The 26928-nt window shown below is 37.9% G+C and overlaps 1 protein-coding gene across 1 annotated transcript; it reads right to left on the bottom strand.

Moving 5' to 3' along the window:
* Positions 1–25500, bottom strand: fam91a1 (family with sequence similarity 91 member A1). The gene is made up of 24 exons (XM_055053802.1): positions 25243–25500; positions 23885–23969; positions 23414–23565; positions 21038–21095; positions 18938–19005; positions 17777–17890; positions 17182–17272; positions 16641–16703; positions 16324–16430; positions 16194–16232; positions 12881–12993; positions 12683–12792; positions 12011–12123; positions 11823–11909; positions 11552–11681; positions 8731–8879; positions 8032–8166; positions 6660–6773; positions 6046–6118; positions 5226–5372; positions 4762–4860; positions 4464–4587; positions 4307–4376; positions 1–3223 (listed from the first exon to the last, which is right to left on the bottom strand). Exons 1-24 carry the CDS (start codon positions 25312–25314, stop codon positions 3038–3040), a joined length of 2499 nt encoding a protein of 832 aa, XP_054909777.1. The 5' UTR covers positions 25315–25500; the 3' UTR covers positions 1–3037.
* Between the last annotated feature and the right edge of the window lie 1428 nt (positions 25501–26928).

Raw genomic sequence — 26928 nt, 5'->3', positions numbered from 1 at the left:
TTGGTCTTATTACATATTTATTTATATTCTCACATACTTTTTACATATTTATTTCTTATCATATGTATATGAAGAAGAGGGTGACGGTAGAATGTAGTAAAGGAATGTAATTTCCCTCTTTTTTAAACCCATTTATTCAAAAGGGTGTCTTCTTTTTAAGTCAATTATATTCACACTCCCAATAAACAAGCTACAACAAAGATTTTTTTTTCAGCCCACATATAAAACTATCATTTTAAACACCTAAGGTAGATGAATAACTGGGGGTGAAAATGATAAACTGCAACAAACAGCCATGATAAGTGTGTGTGTGTGTGTGTGAGTGTGTGTAGGGGTGTGTGTAAAGGGTCATTTTTTTGTAAAGATGTGAGGTGATGTGTACATTACACACGCATACACAACATACACACAACAGTTTCTACACAGCTATCATGCTTTAGCAGGACCACGTCGTAAGTCTGTTTTTTTTTTTTTCCTATTTCTAACTTCCACAAGTGGGTCAAAAACTGCAAAGGGGAAATTCCTTCAAAAATAAACTCAGCTTAATGAGTTTTACACATTTCTAAATGCAGGGAGGAAAAAGAAACTGCACTAAGGATTAATGAAGAGGAATGTCCGACACATCCTGAGCCAAACGACGTCTCAGGGAAGCTGGGGCAATGCACAAGCATTTCCATTTCTGAACAACAAAACAAAACAAAAACACGTTTCCTTCTCTCAAAACTACAAGCCCCATTTCTTTCCTCCCCATTTGGAGATGGTGTGAACAGAATCGTTCAGAGTGCAAAAAGGGAAGAGCACACAATCACACACAAGCTGGAGTTCATCAAGAGAGAGGGAGATGTAGTGGTAGGAAATCATCAGACTTACAGATGAATCTCAATAAATTACAATATCATCAACAACTTCATCGATTGACTCAATACAAAAAGTAAAAGTCGTGTTATAAAGACTCATTACATTTATGTCAGACATCTAGTTCAGTTATCGTGTTGATTACAGCTTAGAGCTTTGCTTTTCAGAAAATCAGAAGAGAAATTACATGTCAGACATCACATGATTACATAATGAGAACATTCTGATGGAAAGTTTAGTGGAAGGAAAAGGTGTGATGGAAAAATGTTGCTGAGCCACTCTTTTATTTTTTAATCAAGTTTTAAGTTAGCTCAGCAGTCTTCCAGGAAGTTTTATGCACTTCATTCTTTCCTCTGCTGATGAGCTTTGAATACATGATGACTGAAAGAAGTTGCTATTAAAGCATCCTGGGCAGATCGCCTCCAAGTCATGTTGCAGCAATTTATGGAAAAGAGGAACCAACCAAGTTTTGGTTGCATATTGTATGCAACCAAGTTTGCATATACTTGCAAACTTGGTTGCAAGTTTGCAAGTATATGCACTTTACTGAAAACTCATCTAAATCATGGTCATTAAGCCAGTTATTTGGCATGTGAGAAAAAAAATGAAATGTTCATCTCCACATAGTTTTCAGCAAAGTATAAATGTCCTTACATCCAAATCCTCTCAAGGCTGACGGTATTCTTTTTGCTAGGGCTAAAACCACACTATTTAGTTCCACTCAACTTTCCATGAATACTCTCAAATTCAGCACTTTGAACAACCAGCTTATTTAGTGATGAGCTTTTTTTGCTTACCCTCCTTGTGGAGGCCGTCAAATATCTCCATGATTGTGTACGGTTCAACGTAACATTTCTTGTTAGTCCTAAGTAATATCTTAAGTTTAGGTCTTCTTATCAGTCAAAATTAACAAAAAAATAAACAATTAAAATATGGTGTGGGTTCATTGAATAGAAACGTTTCATATTTTAAGCGGAATTACTAAAATATGTGAACTTTAAGATGCCATTCTATTTATTGAGATGCACTTGTAACCTTTGCTGTTCCGAATCGGTGTGACATGCAAATTCCAGCTCAAACAGGAACGGTAAGATGCTTGTTATGCTGTGCTATGAACTGTAGTTGTGTGTATTCAGAGATCAGAAATCATAAAAAAAGGTCAAAAGGCAAAGCAAATGAGCAGTTTTGATCCCAGGCCTGAGCTCTTTTGATTGGCTAATTTCAATATAGGCAAAAAATTAATTTAAAAAAAAAATCATTACAAGTAAAAGAAAAAGAAAATGTCTTTGGTGCTCTCAATTATATATATATAAAAAAACAGAACAAATAAGAAGCAGAAGTTACTCAAATGCCCAGTGAGTTCTTAACATGTTTGCTTTTTGATGAGTAAACACTTCCTTCCTTAAACAAGAGCTCTAAAAACATTAATGTGCACTACAACTGATCCTACGTTTAAAAATAAAAAAAACATTTATTTGTCCACAGTTTGAAACAAATCCTGCACAGCGCAATTAACATACTTTTTCCCATTATTGGTCACAAATAACAAGGGAAGGAATTTCTTCTTTTTTTGTTCTTGAGTTGTGCAACACCATCATGCATTGAATCAATGAACATGAGACAAGACACAGAAGGGCTTGGATTCAAACTCAGCTGGTAAGTCCAAGAGCTTGGTCCTACAATAATGCATATAGTTTAAATTGTTCCTGAAGAGGTCTGGGGTTCATCGGGGTCACTCAACTTAAGAAACAAAACCAGAACTAACTGGAGGATGGGAATGAGGGTAAACAAAGCAACTAGCTTTTTCAGGTTTAAAGCCGTTCGCCTGCTTCACTGTTTTATGTTGGGATTGTAGCACCACTCCAAAGGCTAACACTGCCGTCTTAGGAATACAAGGAATCGCGCAGGAAAACAACAAAAAGGAGCTGGGTACTAGTGTTGATGGAGGATGCTTCTTCTTACAGTGGATAAACAGTAAAGAGCTGAGGGGGCTAATGTTCCCCGATGCACAAGAATGTCGACGGTGTTTCCTTGTGAGCACGTATGAAGATGCAAAGTTGGACCACTTTTAAGAGATGTCCTCAGCAAGATGTGACGGTGCCAAGAAAAGAAGGGGGAAGAAAAGCAGGGGTGGTCCATTTTCACTGAGAAGTAATGTCCTCGTGGACAAACCGCACCTGCTTTATGAGGGCTGGTCCTTCTGCAGAGATGAGATGTCCAGAGGGGGAGGGGCGCGGCCGCTCCACTCCTTCAGCTGTCCATCCTTGAAGAGGAGGTTGATGGAGGGCAGAGGGACGCCGGACTCAGCCGGAGGCTGGCTGAGAGGGTTCGACACGCCGCTGTCCGGGTCAGAAGGCTGGCCGCCGTCCTGACAATACAGGGCAAAGTTCACGGCTGAGAAGGGATGTGTGCCTCATGGAGACTGGTTCAAGGTTTAATGGATCTATATTTAACATGTCAGCAATCGACACCATTTCACAGTTTTCTGCAGTAAATCACCTTCATTAAACATACAGTTTCAAAATTCCTAGCTTTCAACAAAGACAGAAAATGTACATACAATCAATGAATTATTTTTTTCTGATTGCAATATCCTTTACGATGTCATTCATAAATAAAGAAGAGACTCAATTGGCTGCTACAGCTTTCAGTCAGTGTGATGTGATTAATGGTCACAAGAGAAAGCAGCTGAAGTTTTGTAATTATGCAAAGTCTGTATTACTACTGAAAATTCAAATTATTTTATCAATCAGCAATTTTCTGACTGCTTTCTTATTGGTGGTATTACACAATGAGAAAGCATAAACTTTAGTATCACAGTCACTACAAACATATTATAGCATCCAATTGGTCAAATATATTGGTATATTTTGATATTACAAAGACAACTGCAAGTTTAAGAGCTCCCTGTGTTAACAACAGCAGCTCTACAATTCAGATAAACTGAAGTGTTGCTGCATAAAATCTAGTGTATGAGGCTAAAAGAAAAAGGGAAAACAAAACTGATGCATCTGAACAAGAGCATAGAGCAGAATTTACCGTTTAGATGGTGAAATAATAATTTCACCATCTGATATTCTCATAATTGCCACTTTTCGCTACAGATAACTAGGTTGCTAGGTTGAAAGCTTACAGAGTATGTGCAATCATACACATAAACACAATAAATTTTCTTTAAACTTCTGGTTCTGCTTAACATTTTAACCACAAGGTTTCATTCAGTTAAAAAACAAACTTAAATGCAGCCATTAGTTGTCTTTTTTTATCTTTTATCATGGTCGCCTTATTATTTTGGGGTCTTTCAATAGTTGGAAACTTTACTTGAAAATTAAAAAGAATTTATGAGAATAAAAAGGAAGAAAGTGTCCTTAAATTCAGGCTGTTTATTTCTGCTGGACAATGCTTTTCCATTTCAGCTCAAACTGAAGAAACGGTGACTAAGAGCTCTTACCTGGAACGAATGAACAAAACTCAGTACTTTCAGTGATAGCTTTCGGCTTGAGTGAAGAAGCTCCTGAAGGCTGAAAAAACAATAACAAGACTCAAGTCTAGAAGCACAACTCTTTTCAAACGCTTCATCCAAATGTGACAGAGACTTTAGGTTTTACCTCTCGTTGCTGCAAAGCTTGTGTGAGGCAATCTTTCGACACACTCTGCGGTTGAGTTCGGAGCTGAAGAGGGGCATGCCAAAGCACAGTTCAAGAGGGACCCACTCGTCCTCAGATGAAAGAGCTGAGAAAGAGATTGGCAAGGAAGAAACAACACGAGACGCTCAAAAGAAAGACCCGGTTTTGAATTCAGACAGCACCACTTGTCACACTGTCCGACCTCTTCCAGATGTCCTCTAACTCTCAAAAAAACCTCAAAACTTGCAAATATTTTTAAGGAAAAGCAAAATGCACCTACTGTCTGTCTTTCCTTTTCCCTCGGCGTTCTCTTCGGTCACAAGCTCAAATGATTCGGTGCTGCCGTTGGTGTCCAGGCCTCCGCCTAGATGCGTTTCTCCTTGAACACAAACAACAAATGAAGATCAATGGCAGGTTTTACAATCATTTGCTGTATTTTTGTGAGCCAACACTGGAGAATTATTAAAATTTTGTGATTTAAAGCAGGCGTGAGATTCAATCCCAAAAGGCTAAGAATGTTTCTTTCACTTCCATTAGCAAAGGCCATCACCATAAAAAGCACACAATTAAGCAGACAAACAGCATAATTAAACTAGAGTATGAGGAATATTTATCTAATTTGCACCATTAGTGCCAGTGGCTATAACAAGCAAGGACATTGCAGCTAATTTCACAATAATTCTTGTCTGTTAAACAGCCAGATAGACGCATTTGTTGCATTGTATGTGTGCTTGCTCGTCTTACCTCTGCACTCAGCGCTGTCACTGGTCCTGCGACGGTGCCTGTTGTTGGAGTTCAGCATGGTGATGTAGCCACACTGGTGCTCCAGATCCACATGCTCCTTCAGCTTCCGAAGTGCTTTGTGCACACACATGTTGGAGTAAGAGAACTCTGCGTGGCAAGCAGACGTCAAGTATGAATCGTGTGTTCTGCTAGACTTCAGAGAGGTCAAGACATCAGGTGGCTAAAAGTCCAAGTCTTAAGTATTTCACACACACTGTATTTTCTCTTTTGATATTAAACAGCATCAAATTGTCACAAAAAAAAAAAAAAGGTTGCAGTAGATATATAATAAGAATGTGTGGAACTTCCTGTCAGTGAAACTAGACGCATGTTAATTCTCTTGTTAGAAAACTAATCAATCCATTTAAGCCATTTTCACACAGGATTAGAATCATGGGAGGTTTCTGCACCTCCAACATCAATTTCTGCTTTCTAGTGGATGACGTAACACATTTATGATTTTAAATGGTTAAAGTACTGGAGCAAAGTGTTTGAGCTCCAATTTTAAGTTAGCTCAAGTTTTAAGTTAGCTCAAGTAATAAAAAAATTAATAAACCGTTTGAAAATATATAGTTCATTATCGTCTTCATACAGAACCCTAAAAGTGTGATACTTTCTGATCTCAGAGGATATTTTCAAGGTATTTTAACCTCATTGTAACACTAAAAACTATTTTCAGATAGTATAGATAGCTATCCTTTTTAAAAAGGTGTAATTTGTTCAACCAAAATTAAGCCATGTATTTAAAAGACTTCACAACCTCATGCAGAAACTCTCTCACCTCCCTTCAGATCCTCCTCGTCAAAAGGAAATGGGATATGAAAGGTTTCTCCATGGCCATGCATACCGTGACCCTGAAGAACACACACACACACACACACGCACACGCACACGCACGCACGCACACACACACACACACACACACACACACACAGAGTTTTGTTTTAAACTCACCATGACTTGGTTAGAAAATCTCTTCCAATTGGGACTTAAATGATAAGAAATTTTACAAGGCAGGGAAAAGTTAATAAATGGGTTGTCAAATTCATAAAATGTCTTGCAATGAAGCAAATTGGAACAAGGAACTAAATACTGTAAATATTCAGAACCATGTAGTTGGCCCTTTTTATGTTTTGCACAAAGTTATAAGCAGTGCTGTATTTGTTGTCACATTGACCAAATAAAAATTGAACAACAACATTGTTATGAACTCTCTTCATATTGTTAACCAAGGAGCCAAACTTCCTCATAGAAGGGAAATATTTCTTATTATTTCTATGGAAACAAAACATGAAGAAATTAGGTCAGGGACATTAGGGTTACAGTTCCTCATGACTGTAACCCTAATGTCCAATCACGGCTTTTGAAAATACAGTAAAACTGAACCGAATTCACCTGGATTAGGACAGCAGAGTGCGTGAGAGCGTCATTCAGCATCGTCAAAACATTGGACGTAGGGACGACTCCGGGGTCATGACCCCAAGAGGTGATCAGCAGCCTGTCATAGGCCTAAAGAGAGAAAAATTAATAAACAAAAGAATCTTCTACAACTGTCAACGACTATTTAGAGTATCTATACTAAATAATACTAAATTCAATTTTATGAACTCATCGTAAAACAAAAGTAATCCTCTTTCCATTCAAGGGTTTAATAAATAAATAACCTAAACGTTACCAGACCCTAATTTATCTAAATATAAAGCTAAATATTTTACATAAAATCACTGTTTTCCATCCTTTACAATGCCATAAAAAAAAGAGACTGAATTGGCTGCTAAGGCTTTCAGTCTGTGTGATGCAACTTATTTGTCACAACAGAGAGCAGCTGAAACATCACTGCCAAATTTCAGGACATTATAAACAAACCTGGGTGTTTTTGGTAGTAAATTTTTCTGCAGATTTTCTCTGAATACATGCAAATGCAACCCCAGTAAAATATATTTAACAATGAAAATACAAATATGCAATGCGTCATATCAAAACAGGGAACAGATGCTAGCATTAGCAGTTTGGGTAGATACTCTGCACAAAAACATTGTGAGAGGACTTATTGTGTCAAGTCAGATGTCTCTTTAGTATCAAAACAGGTAGCTCAGAATTGGAGCAGAATATTAAAGGAGTCTTGCAGAAACTCCAGCCATGAGTGCAGTAGAGACTCCGTTATCTGGAACGTCATTGCCGAGTTATGAAGGACAAATTCACAATACTAATATAGACTATGAAATACTGATGAAACGTAGGGTGTTTTCCAGCATTGATTGTATTAACTTTAATGAGACATCACACAGTGACTGTACCAACAATTGCCTTAAATGTATTTTCTTGAATGGCTAAAGTCAAGGAATAAACAAGTGTTTTGATGTTAACTCCTGTAGTAAATAGTCCAGTTGTTTTTCACAAGAGCAGGCTCATTTGCATATCACAGGTATTCTGCAGAGGATTTATGGTACTATTTTCTCTCTTGCGCTATTCTCACACATTCCCAAGATCAAATTTCCAGCCTAACTGGAGGACATATATTAGTTCACCGTGACGCATTATCAAAAAGGACTTGCTGCTTTATTAAGAAATGAAGGTTGGCGAGGACATAGGAGGCAGCAAATGATCCAATTACCTTCCTGTGATTGAAAGTAAGGTCAAAACTTTAACCGTACACCTGAGAGCAGCTACTGTTTACCTTAAAGTGAGACTTTTACTCTCTGTCCCTTTTACCTTCTTGCTACCATTTTAACTCCTGTTATGTGAACAACCATTAACCTGGGCTCACCTGGAAAATGTCTGGCAGTTTTCTGAGCCTGGAGCCCTTGGAGAGCAGCAGCGACGGCGGGCCTTGGCCCGTCACGTGGTACAGATACAGCTTGAACCAGATGGAGCTCACCTCAGGGATGGCTGGGCCAATGTGCTGCAGGAAGAAAGAAATACACATGTAAATAATCAAATGAAGAGGAGGAAGAAAAAAGTCAAAGCATCAAAAAACCGACTGACTGGTTATTATTAGTGGCATAAATTCATGCATTGAAATAACAAAAAGATTTGAGAGGAAACAAGGAGAATTTTTCATATTTCACTTGAGCGAGTCGCAGCGGTGTGAGAATAAGCAACAGCATGAATGGCACAACAAGAGTTTAACTTGTCTTCCTCTGTCTCGCTGGGCTCAGCTAGAAAGCTGGAGGAGAGCCAGGCAGAGGAATTACTCATGAGCCTCGCCTCCCGCCTTCCTCTTCTCTTTGTGCAGCCTTGTTGTTGGGGCAACTGTAGGCTGAGTGTACACACACACATTTATAGATAACTCTGGAAACTCAAATGTGTACACCAGGCAAGATGTCAAACAAAACAAAACTCCCTCCCTCCCCGTTTCACCTCCAACACATTATCTGTCACATAACATGCAAACAAAAATTCTCCTTCATTTTCTTTCTACACAGAAACAACACAATGTCCCTTCTGTTCCCTCCAGGCTTCATACCTGAGGTGTGCAGCTGCTGATGGGTCTGATCTCGTTGCTGAGCGGCGCCATTGAGACCAGCAGCTTGTAGTTTTTGTTGAGGACGCGGCTGCAGGTGGCCTGGTCCAGACCCAGCAGGCTCTCACAGCGCAGCATGTCCAAAGGAAAACCTGGAGACATTGGAGGGTGGAGGGGAGGGAAGTCAGCATTTCTTTAGAAAATGGGACTAGAATCAAAAACAAGTGTTAAGACTGGATGGATTCATATAAATGTAACAGTTTACTGCAGCTCCTAGAAGCAACTGCTAAAGCTTTTCCCTCCAACTTTGCTAAATCTGACAAAAGCGCTTCTCTTTGAAAGCATGAGAAATAAATTTTATACTTCAAACTGTAGCATTGAAAACTCATCCTCCTTTGGTCTGCCAGTTACCATCCAACAGTCACAATATAGAGCTAACCACACTTCTGTCCAGCTGGAACCTGTATTTCACAGAAAAACAATCCACAATGTCCTAACGACTGAATACCGTAATCAGACCCAAAGCAAACAGAGATTTATAAGTGCACCTTTTAGCTGCAGGCAGAGCCACCACAGGAGGGAGACACGTACCAGTCGACAAGAACTTTACGTTAAATCATTTAAACCACTACACCAAAACACTAAACTGACAGCATTATTAGAAATGTTATTGTTACTATTTTCTCTAATGTTCATTCCACGAGAGCACCAATAAATAGCTGTAAATTATAAAATCTGATTAAATGCAGTTACTTTGTGCAGCATTGTGATGTAAATCCCATTTCTGGGGTGTTGAAGATGCTTATTTCATGTAGGAATGTTTTTCAAGAGAAGCATGATATTTAATCTTTATCTTTATTGTTGTGATAAAAGGTCCGACACCTAACAATAGTAAATGAAAAGATTAAAAGTTCCCTTATTGATTATATGACAGCTAAGTATTTTTAATCAAATAAGGTCACAAAGAAGAGATTACTTTATAAAAACATACGGTGCTGAAATAGCACCAAGAAGGTGATACCAACACTGTTCTCTTAAATTACATCTTAGGTGGTTGAAGAAAGCATCTTCTCCAAATTAACACTTCTTAATCACTTAGACCAATTTGTTCCCTAAATGAATAGTTAACATAAAACACTTGTAACAAGCAAGTGGACCTCAACAGGTCCACCTGCCAAAGGACGACAATACGGTAAGACAATCAAGCGAGAAGCCAAATCAAACAAAACGCATCTGGTGTCACAATGGTTGCTACGCAGAACCCAGACGTTTACTTTGCAGAGACAGAAGGACAAACTGCGCAGCTCCACTTTGAGACAGCAGACAAACAACACGACTCTAAATTCAGTCGCTTACATGGGAATATTTAACTACGAAGAAATAATCGTTAAAGGCAGTGTTGGGTGGATCGGAGACGTGGTCTGCCAATGTCTGGATAGAAACAGGATCCGCTTCTTCTTTGAAGCTACCAGATGAGGTTTTAATTACTTATTGATTTTAAGACAATTGGACATTAGTGGACAAAACACTCATTTACCAACAGCTGCTCAAAACAAGTGTTGTAAAGACAGCTAAACGTAAATTAGTATTAACAGAGATGATAAGAATAGTTTATTTAAATTATTCTCTAAATGTAGCATGAGGTTCCCTCAAAAATAACCATTAAATTATTACAAACAAAAATAAATTAGAATCAACAAGTAAACGGGAAAAACAAATAAACATCTACAAAACTTTACACAAAAGGCAACTACATTTGTTTTGAAGGCAACAAACTATAAAGACTCTTATTTTAATTATATGTCCATTTGAGCTAATTACATTCAAAAATTAGCTAAAATGAAAGAAGAGAAAATGCGTTAAAAAAGTAAAACTCCTTAATCACTTTAACAAACTTATATTTAAAGAATAAACAGATATTTGTGGTAAAACAAAGATTATTATGGCACCTTTTTCTTCTTCTTTTTCGTACTCTATTTCTAAGTCAACTTAGAAAAATTCTGCAACATTCACATTGTTTTAACTTTGTATCAGACGACTCTGATAAGCACATATTCCCTTTGGATTTCTGCTTCACTGTTCCCAAGTGCAAGTTTTAACATCTCCTTTTTTACTAATCATTGCAAAATGTTGCCAGGAATTGATAATAAATTATGTCACTGGCAGAAAATTACCTACGGCGGGACCGTGAAAACCGAAAACTAGGAGAAAATGTTCGCTTGTATTTGCTTCGCTGCTCAGATAAAGATGGCCGTCATGATAGGTAATCCAGACTAGAACTGGAGCAGCAAATTAGAAAAGACCATCCACAGTACATACATTTAATGTTTGCTAAATAAGATTCAAATATTCAATACTTTCATAAAATTCTGTTCAGTACCTGCTCATATCTGACTTTTGTCATAGATATTCAGTAAATAATGACACTTTTAATGCAAAGATGCTTCAAAGGCTGCTTTGAAAGTGTGTTAAAAGTGTAAACTTTGCATTATTTTGTAAATTATGACATTTTAATGCAAAGTTGGCACCATTAATGTGTTTTCAATGCAACTTTTAGAGCAACTTTGCATTATAAGTGTCATTATTTATTAAATGACACTTCATGACAACAGTCATAAACATTCATAAGGACTTCTTCATGTCATGACAGATGTTATGTCATGTTTATGACAGTGTCCTGTCAGTCTTATGCACATCCCATCAAATAACGTGTTACTCAAAGTTCAGACGTCTCTGGTTGTAAAAGGGGTATGAATACTTTTGCATGCTGTCGATCTTTAAGATACAAGAGATGAGATAAATAAAGACATGACAGAATAAATACCTATATTTGGAATATCAGGTCCTTGATCCTGAGTGAGTTCTTTGTTGTAGCGCAGAAAGAGGATGGTGTTTTTAAGAGTGAGAGCGTGGTCAAAATAACGCTGAGCCTCACCCTCTGCTGTACTCTCCACCTGAGTGAAAAAATACAAAAAAACAAGCATTAGAAAAAAAAAAGATTCCTTTTGGTTTCTAAAGAGAAATCAGAACATTTGAAAAACGTTTAATGTAAATTTACATGTAATGTAATCTAAAAAATACATATTTGAACTCGCCTTCTCCAACTCAGCCAAGAAACTATCAAGAGTCTCGTCGGACAGCTTCCCCACCTCAAACATGGTCACAGCGTGGCTCTTCAGGTTCTGATAGGTCAACAGCACAAATATGCAGATCTATGTTCAGACACATTTCTGGTAATTTTCTGGTAAAAAAATAAAATTGTGTGTTTTATTTCTACACAAACCGGAGACAGGTTGCCCATCATGAGGAATGCGGTGAGCGTGGAGTCAAAGAGGAAGGCGATCCTCTTCGTGGGAGCTGCCGGGATGCTCAGGCTGCTAACGCTGCCCGTGTCTCCTGAGAGAGAAAAATAATTAATAAGGCAGGAGAAACTGTATTACTGCTGAGCAGTACTATTAACGCATGTTACAACAAGCCAATTAGCTGTCAATTACTCTTCCTAATTGTAGAAATTAACATCTGATTTTGTAAAAATAATGTATTTAGAGCATTCCTCCCTCTCAGAAAGATTAATTTAAGCTTATTAGCATGTTAAATGTTGTTGAGCAACAGCTCCTTTGATAATATCCAATTTGCAAGAAACTCTGCCAGCTTAATGTGCACAACGTTGAAATTAGACCAAAATGAGACCAATTTAGACAAACACCTATTAGTGTGGAAATTACTTTTAGCAGCGTTGCTGAACTTTCTTGGGGATTAATTAATGGTGCAGCCTGGAAGACCAGAAGCAGCCATCATAAAATGTCCCATGTGCACATGTCAGCAAGTGTAATTATTTGCATACGATGCAGAATATGTCCGGGTGTGTGTGTGTGTGTGTGTGTGTGTGTGTGTGTGTGTGTGTGTGTGTGTGTGTGTGTGTGTGTGTGGGGGGGGGCGCGCACGAGTGGGAGACCTTGATCTTCCAGGCTTGTGGTGTCTGTGTCTGTGGCCGAGGAGCCGCCCTCCATGACGGGACTGCCCTGTTCCCAGGACAGCAGCATCTTCTGGGGGTCCATGGTGCTCCTACAGCACAACAGCATGACATTTTGACAGCGCATTGCTTGGATTTTCTTAAACCATAAAGTGCTCAGAAAGTATAGAAATCGCTTACTTGAGCCTGTTAACAGACGGAGCATTCTTCCAGCTGGGGTGAAGCTGCTCAGAGCTGAACACCTGACCTTTCTTTACTGCAAACCCAAGGCGACAGTACATGGAAACTGCGTTCTGATGGAACAAAAGAGGAAAACACATCCAATGAGAAACGTAGCATTCTTGGATCATTTCTTTCAGGCGGTTATATTTGATACACTGATAAATGGCTGTGATGAACTGCCAATAAAGTGTCAGCACATACTAATAAAACATGTTGTAACATAGCTGTATTAGCATTAGCATTAAAAGTTTGCAGTTGCAAACCTGGCTCATCTCTGCAAAAAGGATATTTGGTCAAGAAGGTGGAGCTGAATCTGAAAGTGAATCTTTTATGATCAGTGAAGGATGGCTAAAGGATGACTTGAAGTTTATAATTCTCTTCCTGATGTCTTGGGTGATTCTTTAAATTTTTCCAACATATCATGAGGAAGGAGTGTGTTAGTGATCTCAAATATTACAAAATTAACATATCAGAATTTTAAAATGACATGAATTCATCATCTGGGCCTTTTGTAAATGTAAACTTCTGACTTTGAAGTGAAAAATAAAAACAGAAAAAACTCATTCTTCTTACATTTAGCAAACAGGAATAATTTATGAATTCCAACTGTAATAAAAACAAAACCAAAAGTTTTTTTTTTGTCTGATTTAATTTCAGACAATAAGAATGATGGATGGCTTTATGAACAGATGGACAAACAGACCTCTATAGAACATGGAAAACATTTTGGAGTTGCTAATACTTTAGCATGCCCCCTTTTTTCCATCCATTATTTTTATATTATGTTGGAATCTTCTCTGTTTTCACGACAAGTTACTTAATCACATTCACAGGTAGGGTACTTTTTCATTTCAAATCTCACAGAACAATAACCCACCGCTCCATGAGCAGTCCATTCTTCAGCAGGACTGGATGGACATAAATCCATAAACTTCAAGGGGGAAAAATTGCAACTCCACAATTTATTTGGCCTTCAAACTGTGTAGACACCAGTCTGATAGGTTCTGATTTGGACAGCACATCTGTGGGAAGCAACCCCAGTTTACAGAAATTACATCTTATAATCCTCAGGGATCAAAGAGATTTATTTTCAACATCTCATCTCACACACCTTATGACATCCCTTGATGTTCTTGGCCTACCGTGAGGAAAGACTTGTACCTGCAAAGCTGTCGTGTAATTGTACACTACAATTTAAAACTTACATTAATTTTGTGAGGACATAATATCACTATAGTCATTTTCAAAAATAAGGAAATGGATGAATGTCAATTGCTTGCTAATTGCTAAAATGAATATGATCTGAATAAAATCACTTCAAACCCAACACAAGTCCAGGTGTGTGTTTCTATTTAAATAATTTAGCGATATCTCATAAATGCTTTGCAGGATAAAGGAAAGCTATCAGAACACCAAACAAACACAAACTCCAAAGCATGACAGACTGTTAATAAATAAATACAACTTTCTCCACGTTAAACACTTATCATCTAAGGTCAACGCAGCAGTTGTGACCTAGAATCTTTCCTGGGACGCAGACTGCATGAACTGCCCCTACGGTAAAGATAGTGTGACTTTTATATCATCTTCATCTCAGAGCTCTGCATGGAGAAACTAGAGCAGCATGACCACCATGACATTGCAGGGTGAATGGGATTCATAATCTGTAATGTTAGAAAAATAAAACCTCTCTGGAAAATGTTTCACTAAACTAAGGTCAATTATGACCACAACTCTGTTTATTACACAAACCTGGATTTAATTACCTCTTTAAGCTGATCTTTTGTTTTTATATTGGAAGTTAACTGAACTCTTTGGCAAAAGGAAAACTTTCAGAAATTGTTACTGCATCTAAACACTGGGTTTTAAGAGATATATACTTAAAACTTCTGTGATAGTATTAGTAGCATATGGGTTAACAGGCTGGCAAAAATGCATGGGACTGTCTGGTACTGTTCTGCAATAGTTCAGAAATTACTTGATAATCTCTCCAACTCACATGAGTCATTTGTCTGCAAAACACTTTAAATTACCTCATGTATAAATGGTGAAATCAACACACTTGTTATAAACTAAGAAGCTTTAAAAGTGATGCTTTTAAAGCTGTGAGCAAACTTTCTCCTAATTGTTTTTCCACCACAGATCTATCCTTTCTTCACCCTTTAAACCACAACAGGCAGATGTGAAATCCTTACTCAAAAACTGTCCATAAACTGATGGAAAATGGTATAAAAACATGTCAGGAGAAAATTTTTCAGCACAGGGTTTTTAATATGATTTGGGAGGATATTAAGCCGGATTTCACAGACTTTACACAAACCCTGCTTATTAAATGAAGGTCGGGTACTGAAGGCATAAAAATCATCCGCTATTATAAATCAAGGCTGAAAAAAGAAATCCATAAAAATATTGAGGAAGAAATATAATTCAGCTTGTTGTCATAATAAGAGGAACTTTGAATAATTTCCTAAATCCTAAAATCTGATCCATGCACAGCAGTTTGAAAGAATGTGGCAGCTGTTAGGTTTTGACTAAAAAAGTGCTCCCTTATGTAGAAAAAATATTTTGTTCTTTTTCATAGGCGTGTGTGTGAGTGGGTGAGGAGGTGGTAGAGAAGCTCAGGAGAAGATAAATGAAGTTGGGATCGACTGGTGGAAGTATGAAAGGGCAATAAAACGGACCATCAGATGGACTGTAACTTTCTGTTAAGAACAATACAACTGCTGCACAAACAAGCAGCTGAAGAGATGACAGCATTGAGCAAAAACAAAAACAGATATCATTAATAAGGCTTGCAGGTACAAAACTAAAATCATTAAACAATTAATGATTTTAATTGTTTAATTAAAAATGTGTGTTAGAAATGTGCAATTATGTCTTAATTTAGGCATTTGATTCGTCAGTTTAGTCCTCAGCCTCTATGACATTCTGTCAGCTTACTTTCTGTAAGTAAATAAGTATTTTTTTTTTCTTCATTCTAAAAATTAGTTGAGATATAAAGTGCAAAACAAGAAATCATGAGTTGTGGCCAAGTTAAAAGTTATAAAGCATTAGATTTTTTTTTCACTTAAATTACTTTTCATGCGCAAATGGAAAATTCCTAAAAAAAGACTATACTATATATATAAACTGCTTTCCATCAGCATTAAAATGCTGAGATCCTGCAGGAGATAAACTTTCCTTAAGGCTGAATATCCATCCTTCAAGAATTGAAAAGCAAGGCACACAAATCTGCACAATATTACCCTGAATCCCTGAGAAATAAACCCACCTTCACTAAATCCAGGTCGATCTCCAGCACATTGGCAAGCTGAGACCCAGACAGGGAGAAGAAAAAGAAAAAGATCAGTTATCAGACAAACGGTTATCAGAGAGTAATTAAGGACATGTCCAAGGCCTACCTCGGCCACGTTGGTCTGCTCGTCAATAGACACAAAGATTTTGTAGAGAAGCGTTTCAAAATAATCACCCTGCACACGGTTCATGACGAAGCCTTCAAGAGGGGGCACTGAAAGACAAAGTACCAAAAAAAAAAAAAAACAAAAAAACTGTTTTCACAATAAGATGACTCCACAGCTTTTCACTTACTAATGTACCTACATACACATAGACAAACATCTTTTCAATTCAGTTCATGATGCTTCTTCAAGTACACACAGGCTGAACAGCTCACAGGTGCATTAAAGCAGCAATAATTACAACACACAGAGTGGTGTACCTGAGATGCAGCTGTCATCCGATATGGGAACATCCAGGTAAATAAAGCCCCGGTTATACAAACCTGCAACACGAATAATGACACAAATGAGACCACAAGTAAGATACTTGAAACTCTTATACCAGCGATGCTGCTAAAAACAAGGGCATAAATGAGAAGTGAATTGGTGAAATCTAAGCTACATTGACGATGCTTGATATAAGCCTGCTATTTCTTGTAGAGCTGGAGATTATAAAAAAGCCCTTTAAAAAATTATACAGAAGAGGAAAGGCAAAGCAATTCGAACGGAACCGTCATGTCATTAATCTTGTTTTAAATGTGGTTGTCCTCTTAATTTATTCTGCTTCATAAAATCTAAAAGAATCAAACCTTTCCTGTGTCCTGAAAACTTAACTACTACCATTATCACTAACATTGTTACTGTACATAGAGAATATTTACTTGCTCAGACATGTTCATGTAATATCTCTCCTAGCCACCAGGGGGAGACAGCACTTCCTCACAGCAAGAGTACACAGACAGGACATTATCAAATACTCACTTAGGACCACATTGTACTCTATTGTTCCTGCCAGCTGAGGACCAGAATCTATCATCTTGTCGATGGCTTTCTTCTCAGCGGTAGAACAGATCTGCATTCAACCAAAAGGAAATCATTAAATGTCAGCCTTAGTGCAAACTACATGAAAGAACGCTTGGAAATAAAAAATGCCCTGGAATGATCAAGTCTTCTGATGTTCCTCTTGGACTGAATACACATCTGCAGATAAGAACTGTGAAGCTTTCAGAAGTTATTAAAGATTTTTTATTTATTTTTTTCCTTTTCTGGGCAAAAAAATGTTAGAATGTTTGAAGAAGACTCATCTGTAAAATAAACCGCCAAATAAGAAATTTTAGCATGATTAAGTGTGTATCAAAAGCTTCAAAAACTCCCCATTCAGACGGTGAGAAAAATAGCAGATATTAGCAAAGAAAGCATCCAGTCAATTACACGCAGAATTAAAAAACACTATCTGAACCTCTTTCTCCTTTTAAATACCTATTTGTTGTTCCTCATACACATTCAGCTAAGTTACACATAAAAAAATGCCAATCAACAGAATCCTAATCCATCTTAAACAAACGTTGTGCCACACCCTTATGTCGTCCTCGGTGATGAAGCCCGTCTGAGCGACCCACCACGGCTCCACAGAAATCTCCACCGGCTTGGATGGCAGCAGGTCCCGCGCCGATTTTCGGCGGAAGAATTTCTGAGGACAAAAGTGAATGAAAATGCAGTGCGTTAAATATTTGGTAAATACTGCAGCACTGTGGTATTTTCAAATCAACATCATAACAGTGTGACGTCTAAATCGCCGAAGTTTAGTTCACATTCAGTGTGACTGAAGTATAATTTGTAGACATTACTTAAAAAAGGTTGTTGGTTTTTTTTATTAGATTTTTCAGCTTTTCCATGTAAAACTTGATTCATGTATATATGATTTACTTTATGGGTGATATACTTGGCACCTGAGCTTTATTGGTGATTTTTTTCTGAAGGCGTCTTCATTTTTAATGTAGATGTTATTACAGATATATCTTTGTGTATGCTACATGCTTGAACACTGACCAATAAAACATAAATAAACTTTCTTTGTGTACAATTATATGTTTTATTAAGTTCCAGTGAATAACAATTTCAGATATCACAACTGTGACATTTATTTTTAGATTAGAATAGCCACTAATCTGCAGCCACAAATTATTTTTGGTACATTCTTCTACATAACTAGCCAATGCTAAAAGCATTCAGCAAGTAAAACCCTGCATCAGTTTAGCTACTAAGAGAAAAGTCTTTAGCTGAAAAGCCAAATAAATAAAATTAATGGAAAACAATACTGTACAAAACATGTCATCCCGTCACAGTAAATTAAGAAAGTCATCAAGTTGTCGGATCACTACCCAAACACAGGCACTGGGTGTTTACTTTAAAACTTATTAGTTTAATAAAGCTTGAAATTAGACTTGGTTCTCAAGTCTGTAAACTAGATGGGTTTATTTCTTCAGCAATTTGTGTTGATTTTATCCATTCCGTCTTACCCATTTCATAATAAAATGCTTTTGGAATGTATTCTTGCTCCCATCAGATGACCTGTGTAATTTCTTAAATCGTGTCAATACAAAACCGGATCAGTGGTTTCTCATTTTGGATATGCAACCACTAGAAACGAACTTGACCGGTTTTCTGATGTGTACTTCTGGTAGTTTTGTGAAGTAATATGACCTTGAATAGCCCTAAAAAAATAAATGTATCTTACTTTGGAGGACCTGCACTGGTTCATCAGGTCAATGTACTGGTTCCTCCCAATGCCAAGCAGCCTCAGACCTGTGTAATAATAGGAATATATAAAGTTAAAAGTTAGCTCACTTAACTCTCACAATCTGGTCCTGGACATGAATTTGGATATTTTTGGATAGGTAAAAGCTGAAGAGGAATGACACAAGGATGTGAATGTAAAAACAAATCCTAGAAACATATCTGAACATTTTTTCTGAAACAAAAACTATTTGCAACCCGACTAAAATAGAATTTATAGACAGCACGCTCTTCACTTATAAATACTTATTTATAAGTGTTATCTGTGCAGCTGTAAAGTGAGGAAGCAACTATTTATGGAGGTGCGAAGCTTGACGAGTAGTTTCCTCATCTGGATAGTTTACCACTTTTCGTGTCTAAATCAATAAGTGTCAACAGCTCTAATTTCCCACAAGTCAGAAGGTCTTTATTTTATTACTCTGCGATCCGTGTGTTCCAGTTATACAGACACAAGATGGAGTTTCATTATCATTACATAAATGCCTCCTGTCACATCAAAGGTGCTTTGATGCCATTTGATTCAAAGTGTATAGATGCCCACTGGTGTTTTCTACATGAAAAGTTTCACAGAAATTCACACTTTCTTTTACTATTCAGCACAAGAAGAAACTCTCAGAAGAAATTATTTTACCATAAAATGTTCATTTTTCTGAAGTGTTTATGTTTTCATTCACTTTATGTACAGCTTATTAACAATACAAAACAATTATTATTGCTTTATTTGGTTGTAAAATACTTAACCATAATAAATGTTGTTGATAGCCAAAAATGAAAAGCAAAGTTGATCTCCTGATCACTAAGTCTACACTGACTCAGTGTTTTTGTTTTACTTCTCATGAGGAGTTAAGCTCTTTCTAAATCTGCCAAGATGCCTTTAAGCAGGTTGTTACTATGATAATAACACACAAAGAGACTACAACAGTAATAATCATTTTTACATTATATGGAGCAGAATAACTAAAAGGTTAAACAACAGTGCTTATGAGAAATTTACCCATATTAAGGAATTAACGCAACATAAATTTAACAGTTAAAAAGTTCAAGAAAAAAACATAGAAGTTGCATCTTGATTCACCATTAAATTCTAGAAAAAGCGTGATTAATTGAAAGGTCTGAAATATTCTTTTACACTATTTCTGGCACAGTTAGCAAAAGCTGAATATTTTTCTCAGAGGATTCAAATGCAACCTTGTCACCTGTTATTCTACATGCTGAAATAATCTGGTGCGAATGAGTCCAATGCAAAAATGGAACATGTAATTATGTTCTCCAATTCAGACTCTGAACACACACAGGCACCCTGCTGTTTCACCAGGACACAAACATCCACCCACGCCTAACTCTTTCAGGCACACTCGCTCTGCATCTCCATCCGCCCACTTCTGCGCGACGCAGTCCAAAGCTCCTCCTGAGGGGATTATTGGAGAGAGGTAGCCTCTGAACGCAGCCTTCTGTCTCCACAGCATGAAGGTTCTGCGCTGAAAGGACCCAGCCATTCACTAAAGCGTGCCAAAACCCGGTTAGCTTGGCAACGTACAACTGCACGTGAACTCCGAAATGAAAGCGACTCCAAAATCGGATTTCAAATGAGAGGCTTAAAGAAATATTAGAGCTGACATCATGTGATGCAGATTTTCAAGCATTTTTTTTTTTGTTACAGCAACATCAAAGCTGGGATTGTGTATGTGTCATAGTGTGAACTTACCAGTTTCATATTTTATTTTACTAAACAATTAGCATGAAAAAGATCAAAGAAAATTTTATTGGTTCTCTATTTTATTGTTTATCACCCTTAAAAAAATATATTTTAATACAAGTAAACATGATGTAAGTTGACAGAAGTACTTGTATCTTTGCACCTTCAGTTTTTCTGGCTTCATAAACTTGCTTCATATAAAGTTTCATCATCAGATCCAGAAGAAAATATATATATATACATATATTGGAGGTAAAAAGCAGAAATTCTTTAAAATTATTTCAATTGTGGGCAGGAAGAGAGGAAACTGTTTAAAAAGGTAAAAAAAAAAATGTTTAAACTCACAGTCAGCAGCAGTGAAGTTGGGCAAGGAGTCGTAACTCTTCTCACTGTTCATAATATCCTGAAGAAGGAAAAAAACAAGAAGAGAAGGGATTAAAGTGTGTCGCTGTCTGCTGATTAAGAAAAGGATTATCTGATTTTGGCAACCAAGCTAATTTCTGCTCCCGGTTTTCATTAAGTTCTGGAGATGGATTAACAATGTGACACAGCTTTCAGCAATTCAGTAGTCTCAGCTAAAGCTCCGTGGAGTTTAGCTAAGCAGGCAAGGGAAAGGTGGTGATGCCTTGGTAAATGAGCTGAGAGATATAATTGCTGGTCTTTTCTCCAGTTTATAAAGTAGCAAAAATAACAAAGTCTGTTTCTCATACTGCTCCAAGTAAAACAGGATATAAACCAATTGTGGTGAAATCTAATGTTCCATCTGACATCTGCATACACATATGTAAAGAAAGAGTTTGTGGTAATGCAGAAGATTTGGTATATTTATGAATATAATCGGAAAAGTGGCTAAATAAATGCCAGCAACATTTTACAGGACTGTCAATTTCAGCAGCATATTTCCACTGATTACTTCTGTTAGTGTTAGCACTAGCAAACCAATGAAGCAGTAAAAAAAGTTAAGAGATGCACTGGTAGTAATGCAGCCTTGTGGTAGCTGACATCTATTGAAATGTAGCTATGCTTTATTATAGGGTAGGACAGAAAATAGCACAGCTAACACCAAATTCTACCTCTTTATGTACAAGTTAACATTAGCGTTGTAGCACAGCTCCCTGCTGCAGGAGGTTAGGAAAGCTGCAATTTAAAACTCCCATGTTTCAATTAATTAAAGCCACCAGATTTTTAAAAATGTTCTCATTTTTTAATCTCTTGGAAACAATTAAGGATTTTTTTTTAGAAAGTTCTGTAATTTCTTTTCAAATATAGGCATTAGCATTGAAAAATTTGTAACTGTAGGCAGCATGATGAAAGTTACTGAGCCCCACATCTTATTCTATCAGTATTCTTGTGGAACACAACTAACTGATAGGGAAATGAGTGTGAAAAGCATCTACTAATATTTAATGTAAACCATCAACATTCTGCATTTTAGCACCTATGCTCAGCAGAAAAAGATAGCATGGTAGCTTTTCTTCCCGAGTGTTTTATTCTGGGATCTGTAGCACTGCTACAGTGCCTGGTAAAAGCATTTGTAGCAATCAAACTTTTTGATCTGAGGTAGAAGACATGTGGAAAGGAGCTCAGATCAGATGAGACCAAAACGTTGGCCGACATGCAAAAAAATGCATGTGACAGCCTGAAAATGAGAAGTCCACTGAGAAATTTGATTGGCGAATCCATTTACAGCAGCATAGACGAGGTAATCTGAGATGATGGGAGGTCAGATAGAGATAATGGTGGCTTATTGAAAACTGATCAACATCTAGTTCCTGACTGATGCAAAAAAAAAAAACATTTTTTGGCAAACTAGGTATAGTTTTTGCTCTTCGGTTATTCTGGCTGCCAAATAAACTAGACATACTGCCAGATATTACATTGTCTAGCTAGTTACCAGATGCTAGACATTAAAACATGTTTAGGTGTTTGCAATAAACTAATTACACAAGAACAGTTGTTTAAACAGGTGATTAATTATGCACTTCCTTTAGACTGTACTACAAATAGAACTCTTTACTAAGATAAAATATTGCAGTACAAATCCAAAGTGACAACCAAACCGTAGTTCACAAGTTTAAAATGAAAGAAACTGCTGCTCTGCCACCTGGTGGCAAAGAAAGGAATCCAGCCGCAGAAGCGCTTAGGAGGAAAGTTCAAAATGTAGAATGATCCAAAGCTTGTCTCAAAGTCTGCTAGAGGACTTAGCCCCTCAGGATGAGGTGTAGATTTTACAAGAACCTTTATTTTAACAGTAAAGTTAATTATACAATAGGGGTTTGAATAACGATAGAACGAAGTTCAACTGTAAATTACAGACATATACATTGTTAATATATGAAAAGTTATCCTCACTGTCTGCAGATTTTAATGATTTAACATCCATTTAGGTTTGCCAAATAATATTGTCACACTTGTGTTTTCTGTGGTTAAAATGTGAACTGACACAGAGCTAGTGACAGCTCACATCCCTGTCAATGTCCGTTTTTCCAGCCAAAACACACAATCCTGCTGCGCTGCCAAAATCATTGTTCACTTTAAATGAGTACAAACTGGTTGAAAATCTTCAGAGCTCTAACAAGAATTTCTGCTCTAAGTGAATCCACCCCGTCAGTCAGAAAACAGTTCTGAACAAGAGATGTTCTGCTAATCTAGAAGAGACTGATCTCTCAGAAAAAGTGTCCAGTGTTTGCAAACCCTCCACTGCAGTCAGAGACTTCTTACCTCCATGATTCCTATGTAGTACGAGAACGGAGTGACTCGCAGCCCTTTGACCATGATGTCAGACAGGTGGTAGGGATACAGCATCAGGTGGTCCCGGCTGTACTTCAGCAGCTCCTCATAGTACCTGCGCTCGTCCTTCCTGACGTGGCGGACTGCTCAATAAAAAACACACACCCACAGATAGTGGTCAGGTCACAGTCAGGGGCAAAAAAGTTTGCAGTTGATCAACAGTTGATCAATTTGCAGCTAAATGAGACTAGCTTATCTAAGAACACCAGGTCACAAGGGCAGAAATTCTGCTTTCACTTTGATTGCAAGCAGAGTCTTGTACTGTAGCCACTTTCTAAACTCAAATAGATGAAATAATATATGATCTACTGCATCCCTGCTGACAGTTTTCATTAATCTCTCATCATGACCTGTTGCGACCTGTTTATGTTCTCCTACAGTGTGGCAGACGGACTTCCTCACCTAGGTTATTGCGGAATCGTAGCTGGTTGCGGATGCTGTATAGCAGCACATGCTTCTCATACTCGCGCTGTGAGTTCCCCAAACTCTGCAAAAGAGAACAAAGGCACACCTGTAAGGATCAAGGCAGGATTACCCTCATCATGTAAGCAGCAGAAATGAACAGGGACTCTTTTTCAGAACTGCTTTCTTTCTGCTGGTTGTGCAATGTGAAAAGTTTTCCTGTTGTGCTGACTTATTTCCTGGGCTGGGATTCACTGTGATGTCATTTTCATCCCAAGACATTGAGATATAGCCTTCCTGCTTATTGCTTTGTGTTTTTAGAAATGTCATTTTTGCATATGTTTGGCATAATTTCCTTAGATTTAAACTCAACAGGATGTTAACTTGGATTACGCTAAAAACACATGCAGTTCCTACTTTTGGCTTGCTGGTGAAATAAACTGTGTGTTGGACAGATTATGCTACTGCTACACATCATCCTAAGCACACTATGGCCAAACGTGGTGTCAGCATACTATGTGTGCTTCCCTCCTGCTGGTTGTGCAATGTGAACAGTTTTCCTGTCCTGCTGACTGGATGCTTTTCTGGGTGAGATGGGACTAAACAAGAGGCAAAAATGGAAGAACACCTGTTAGACCATGCAAAAAAATTGAGGTGGGGGTAGAGCAGAAATACCTGAACAATGTCCAATGGCTCTCTGACAGAGCTTGCGTTCTTTTACATAGAGAAACAGGGTGAATGTCCCATCTTTAAATGTGCAAAGCTGGTAGGAACATACCCCAGTTGGTATGCATCGATTGAATATAAATGCATGCAGCAACTTTTTAGGTTATTCCTGGAACAAGATCCTCCTAAAATGCATTAAAGCTTGCACAAGCATCAATCCTGCAGAAGGCCTGTGACTTGCTGGAAAGTTTTAAGAGAATAAAACTAGAATGCACCGGCTTTTGAATGCAACCCTCTCCACTTCCTTCCGATGTACTGCTAAAATCAAGGCATGCAGCAGGAGGGGTTTATTTAGACCGTGTGTGAAAATACCCTTCACTATACTTGATGCACGGACAAAACCGATTATGCGTGAAGATGTGCGTGCACAATCTGCAGGTGGGCCCCCCCACGCGCAAAGATCACGTGGTTCTTCGTATTAGCCCGTGTGTCATGTGATGTCAGAGCAGCAGAGAAGAGGCAGGCTGACTGGCTTCAGTAGATGGATGGTGGTCGGCTATGGCTCCGTAGCAGAGGAGGAGACTCTGACAGCTGGCTGAATGACACCCGGAGCTCCGCCGTGACATTGCCAGCCCCCCTGCTCCGTGGCCCCTCTCCGCCGCCCACAAAGGAAACATTTAACAGCTCGGTACCTGTTTGACATTCGCTGGCAGCTTGTTCCACGGATAATTCTGCCTGATGTGAAATTCCACGTCCGTGTTCATTGCTAGCTACCGAGCGGGCTACGAGCAGAATCCTTCGGGGCGACGTGAAGCGGGTTCCCGGGCGAGTCCACGGTGACTTCAGCCCTCCTGGCACTCGAGCATGCAGCAAACACAACCCAGCGGCGAGGAGACGTTGAACCTGGCAGTTATTTTCCTCCACAATAAACGGCCACTTCCTTGTTGTCTTTTTCAGCGTCACTTCCGGTTGAGGCGTGACGCTCGAGCTGAATGGACCTTAGAACTCTGTTCACTTTGCCTTTATACTAATGGAAATAGGTTCATTGTGACAAAATCATGGTGAATTCAAGTCCTTGTTGGGAGGATGCAGGATGATCTGTCTAAATATTCAGCGATATGACATTTAATTATGTACAATTTTATTTATTAAATCCATTGTGCCCCCAACATTAGTTCTGAAGAGAATAATGTAAGGCTAGCATCCTTTAGCAATTATATACTGCTTGTATTGTTATTACTGATAATCATAATTAGTATTACTTCTAAGTTGTACTACTAAGTTATACATTTTCCAACTTATAAACAGTTGAAGCATTAATGGCATTCCCACAGCTATTCAAAATTCACAGCAATTATTTCATACCAACTAAAGGTTAAACTGACAGCAGGTCCTACTTTCTGATTAATTTGATAAATAGTTATCTCATCACATGAGGGGATGCAGTTTTATTCCCAGACAATCAGTTGACAGTGACATGACAGCAAAAGTAAGATAGGCAATCCAGGGGAAGATCCTAATACACAAACTGGGAGAGCAACAAAAGCTGCGCACACACTTCAAAGATGTGGCAGGACTTGTTCTACAGAATCAGCTTCATTTCATTATGCTTAGATCTGCTTAACATGTTGCAAGACAGGAACCAAGGTGGCAGGCAGCCTCTGTTTCTCCTTGAAAATACGTGCAAATTATCAAGCAGCAAGAAAACAGCAGCTGCAGAGAAAAGAGAAAGTGAGAATTAGCATTTCTAAAAAAAATGCTACATCTTACAATTATTTTTAACACGTCTTCAAGTGACACCTTCATCTGCAGGAATGGAGTTGTAACTTAGTAACTGGTGTCAGTGACAAAGTCCTCCAAAGCGCCACATGCTCTCAAAGCTGATCGTGCTGACAGCTCACTTTCTTCTAGCTATGTTATTTTATCTGCCGACATGAAACCCCAGATCTTTGTCATATGAGACTAAACAAACATGACAATAATTCATCCAGCTGCCCAGTAAGCTGTTCAGAGTGCAGAGAATGGCTACATTTAAGACATTACATTGAAATAAAGATTCAGCTTTTTTGGAAAATGTTCTATGGTCTAATATGCAACTAATATTTAAAATAAGAGAGTGAAACATCGTTTGTCCTTAGAATTTAATTCACTTTAATCATATAATACAAATTCGCTTGCATTGTGTTGATGACTTTTTTGCAATTCCTCACAGCAAGAATAAATTTAGATTAACTTTGAAGTTAAAGTGTTTTTTTTTTTTAAATACAATACTTTTCAAAATTATTTATGCTCCTCGTTGTGATACTCCTGTGTTATGTGAAATAAGTGAATGTTTTATTCCAGAAGCAAATCTCATAAAGAAACAGGCCCACAGCATC

This window comes from Poeciliopsis prolifica, unplaced genomic scaffold, assembly GCF_027474105.1.
Source record: "Poeciliopsis prolifica strain line A6 unplaced genomic scaffold, Auburn_PproV2 SCAFFOLD038, whole genome shotgun sequence".
NCBI lineage: Eukaryota > Metazoa > Chordata > Actinopteri > Cyprinodontiformes > Poeciliidae > Poeciliopsis > Poeciliopsis prolifica.
Note: the sequence above shows the minus strand (reverse complement) of the source record. Positions and strands in the feature narration are given on the sequence as shown.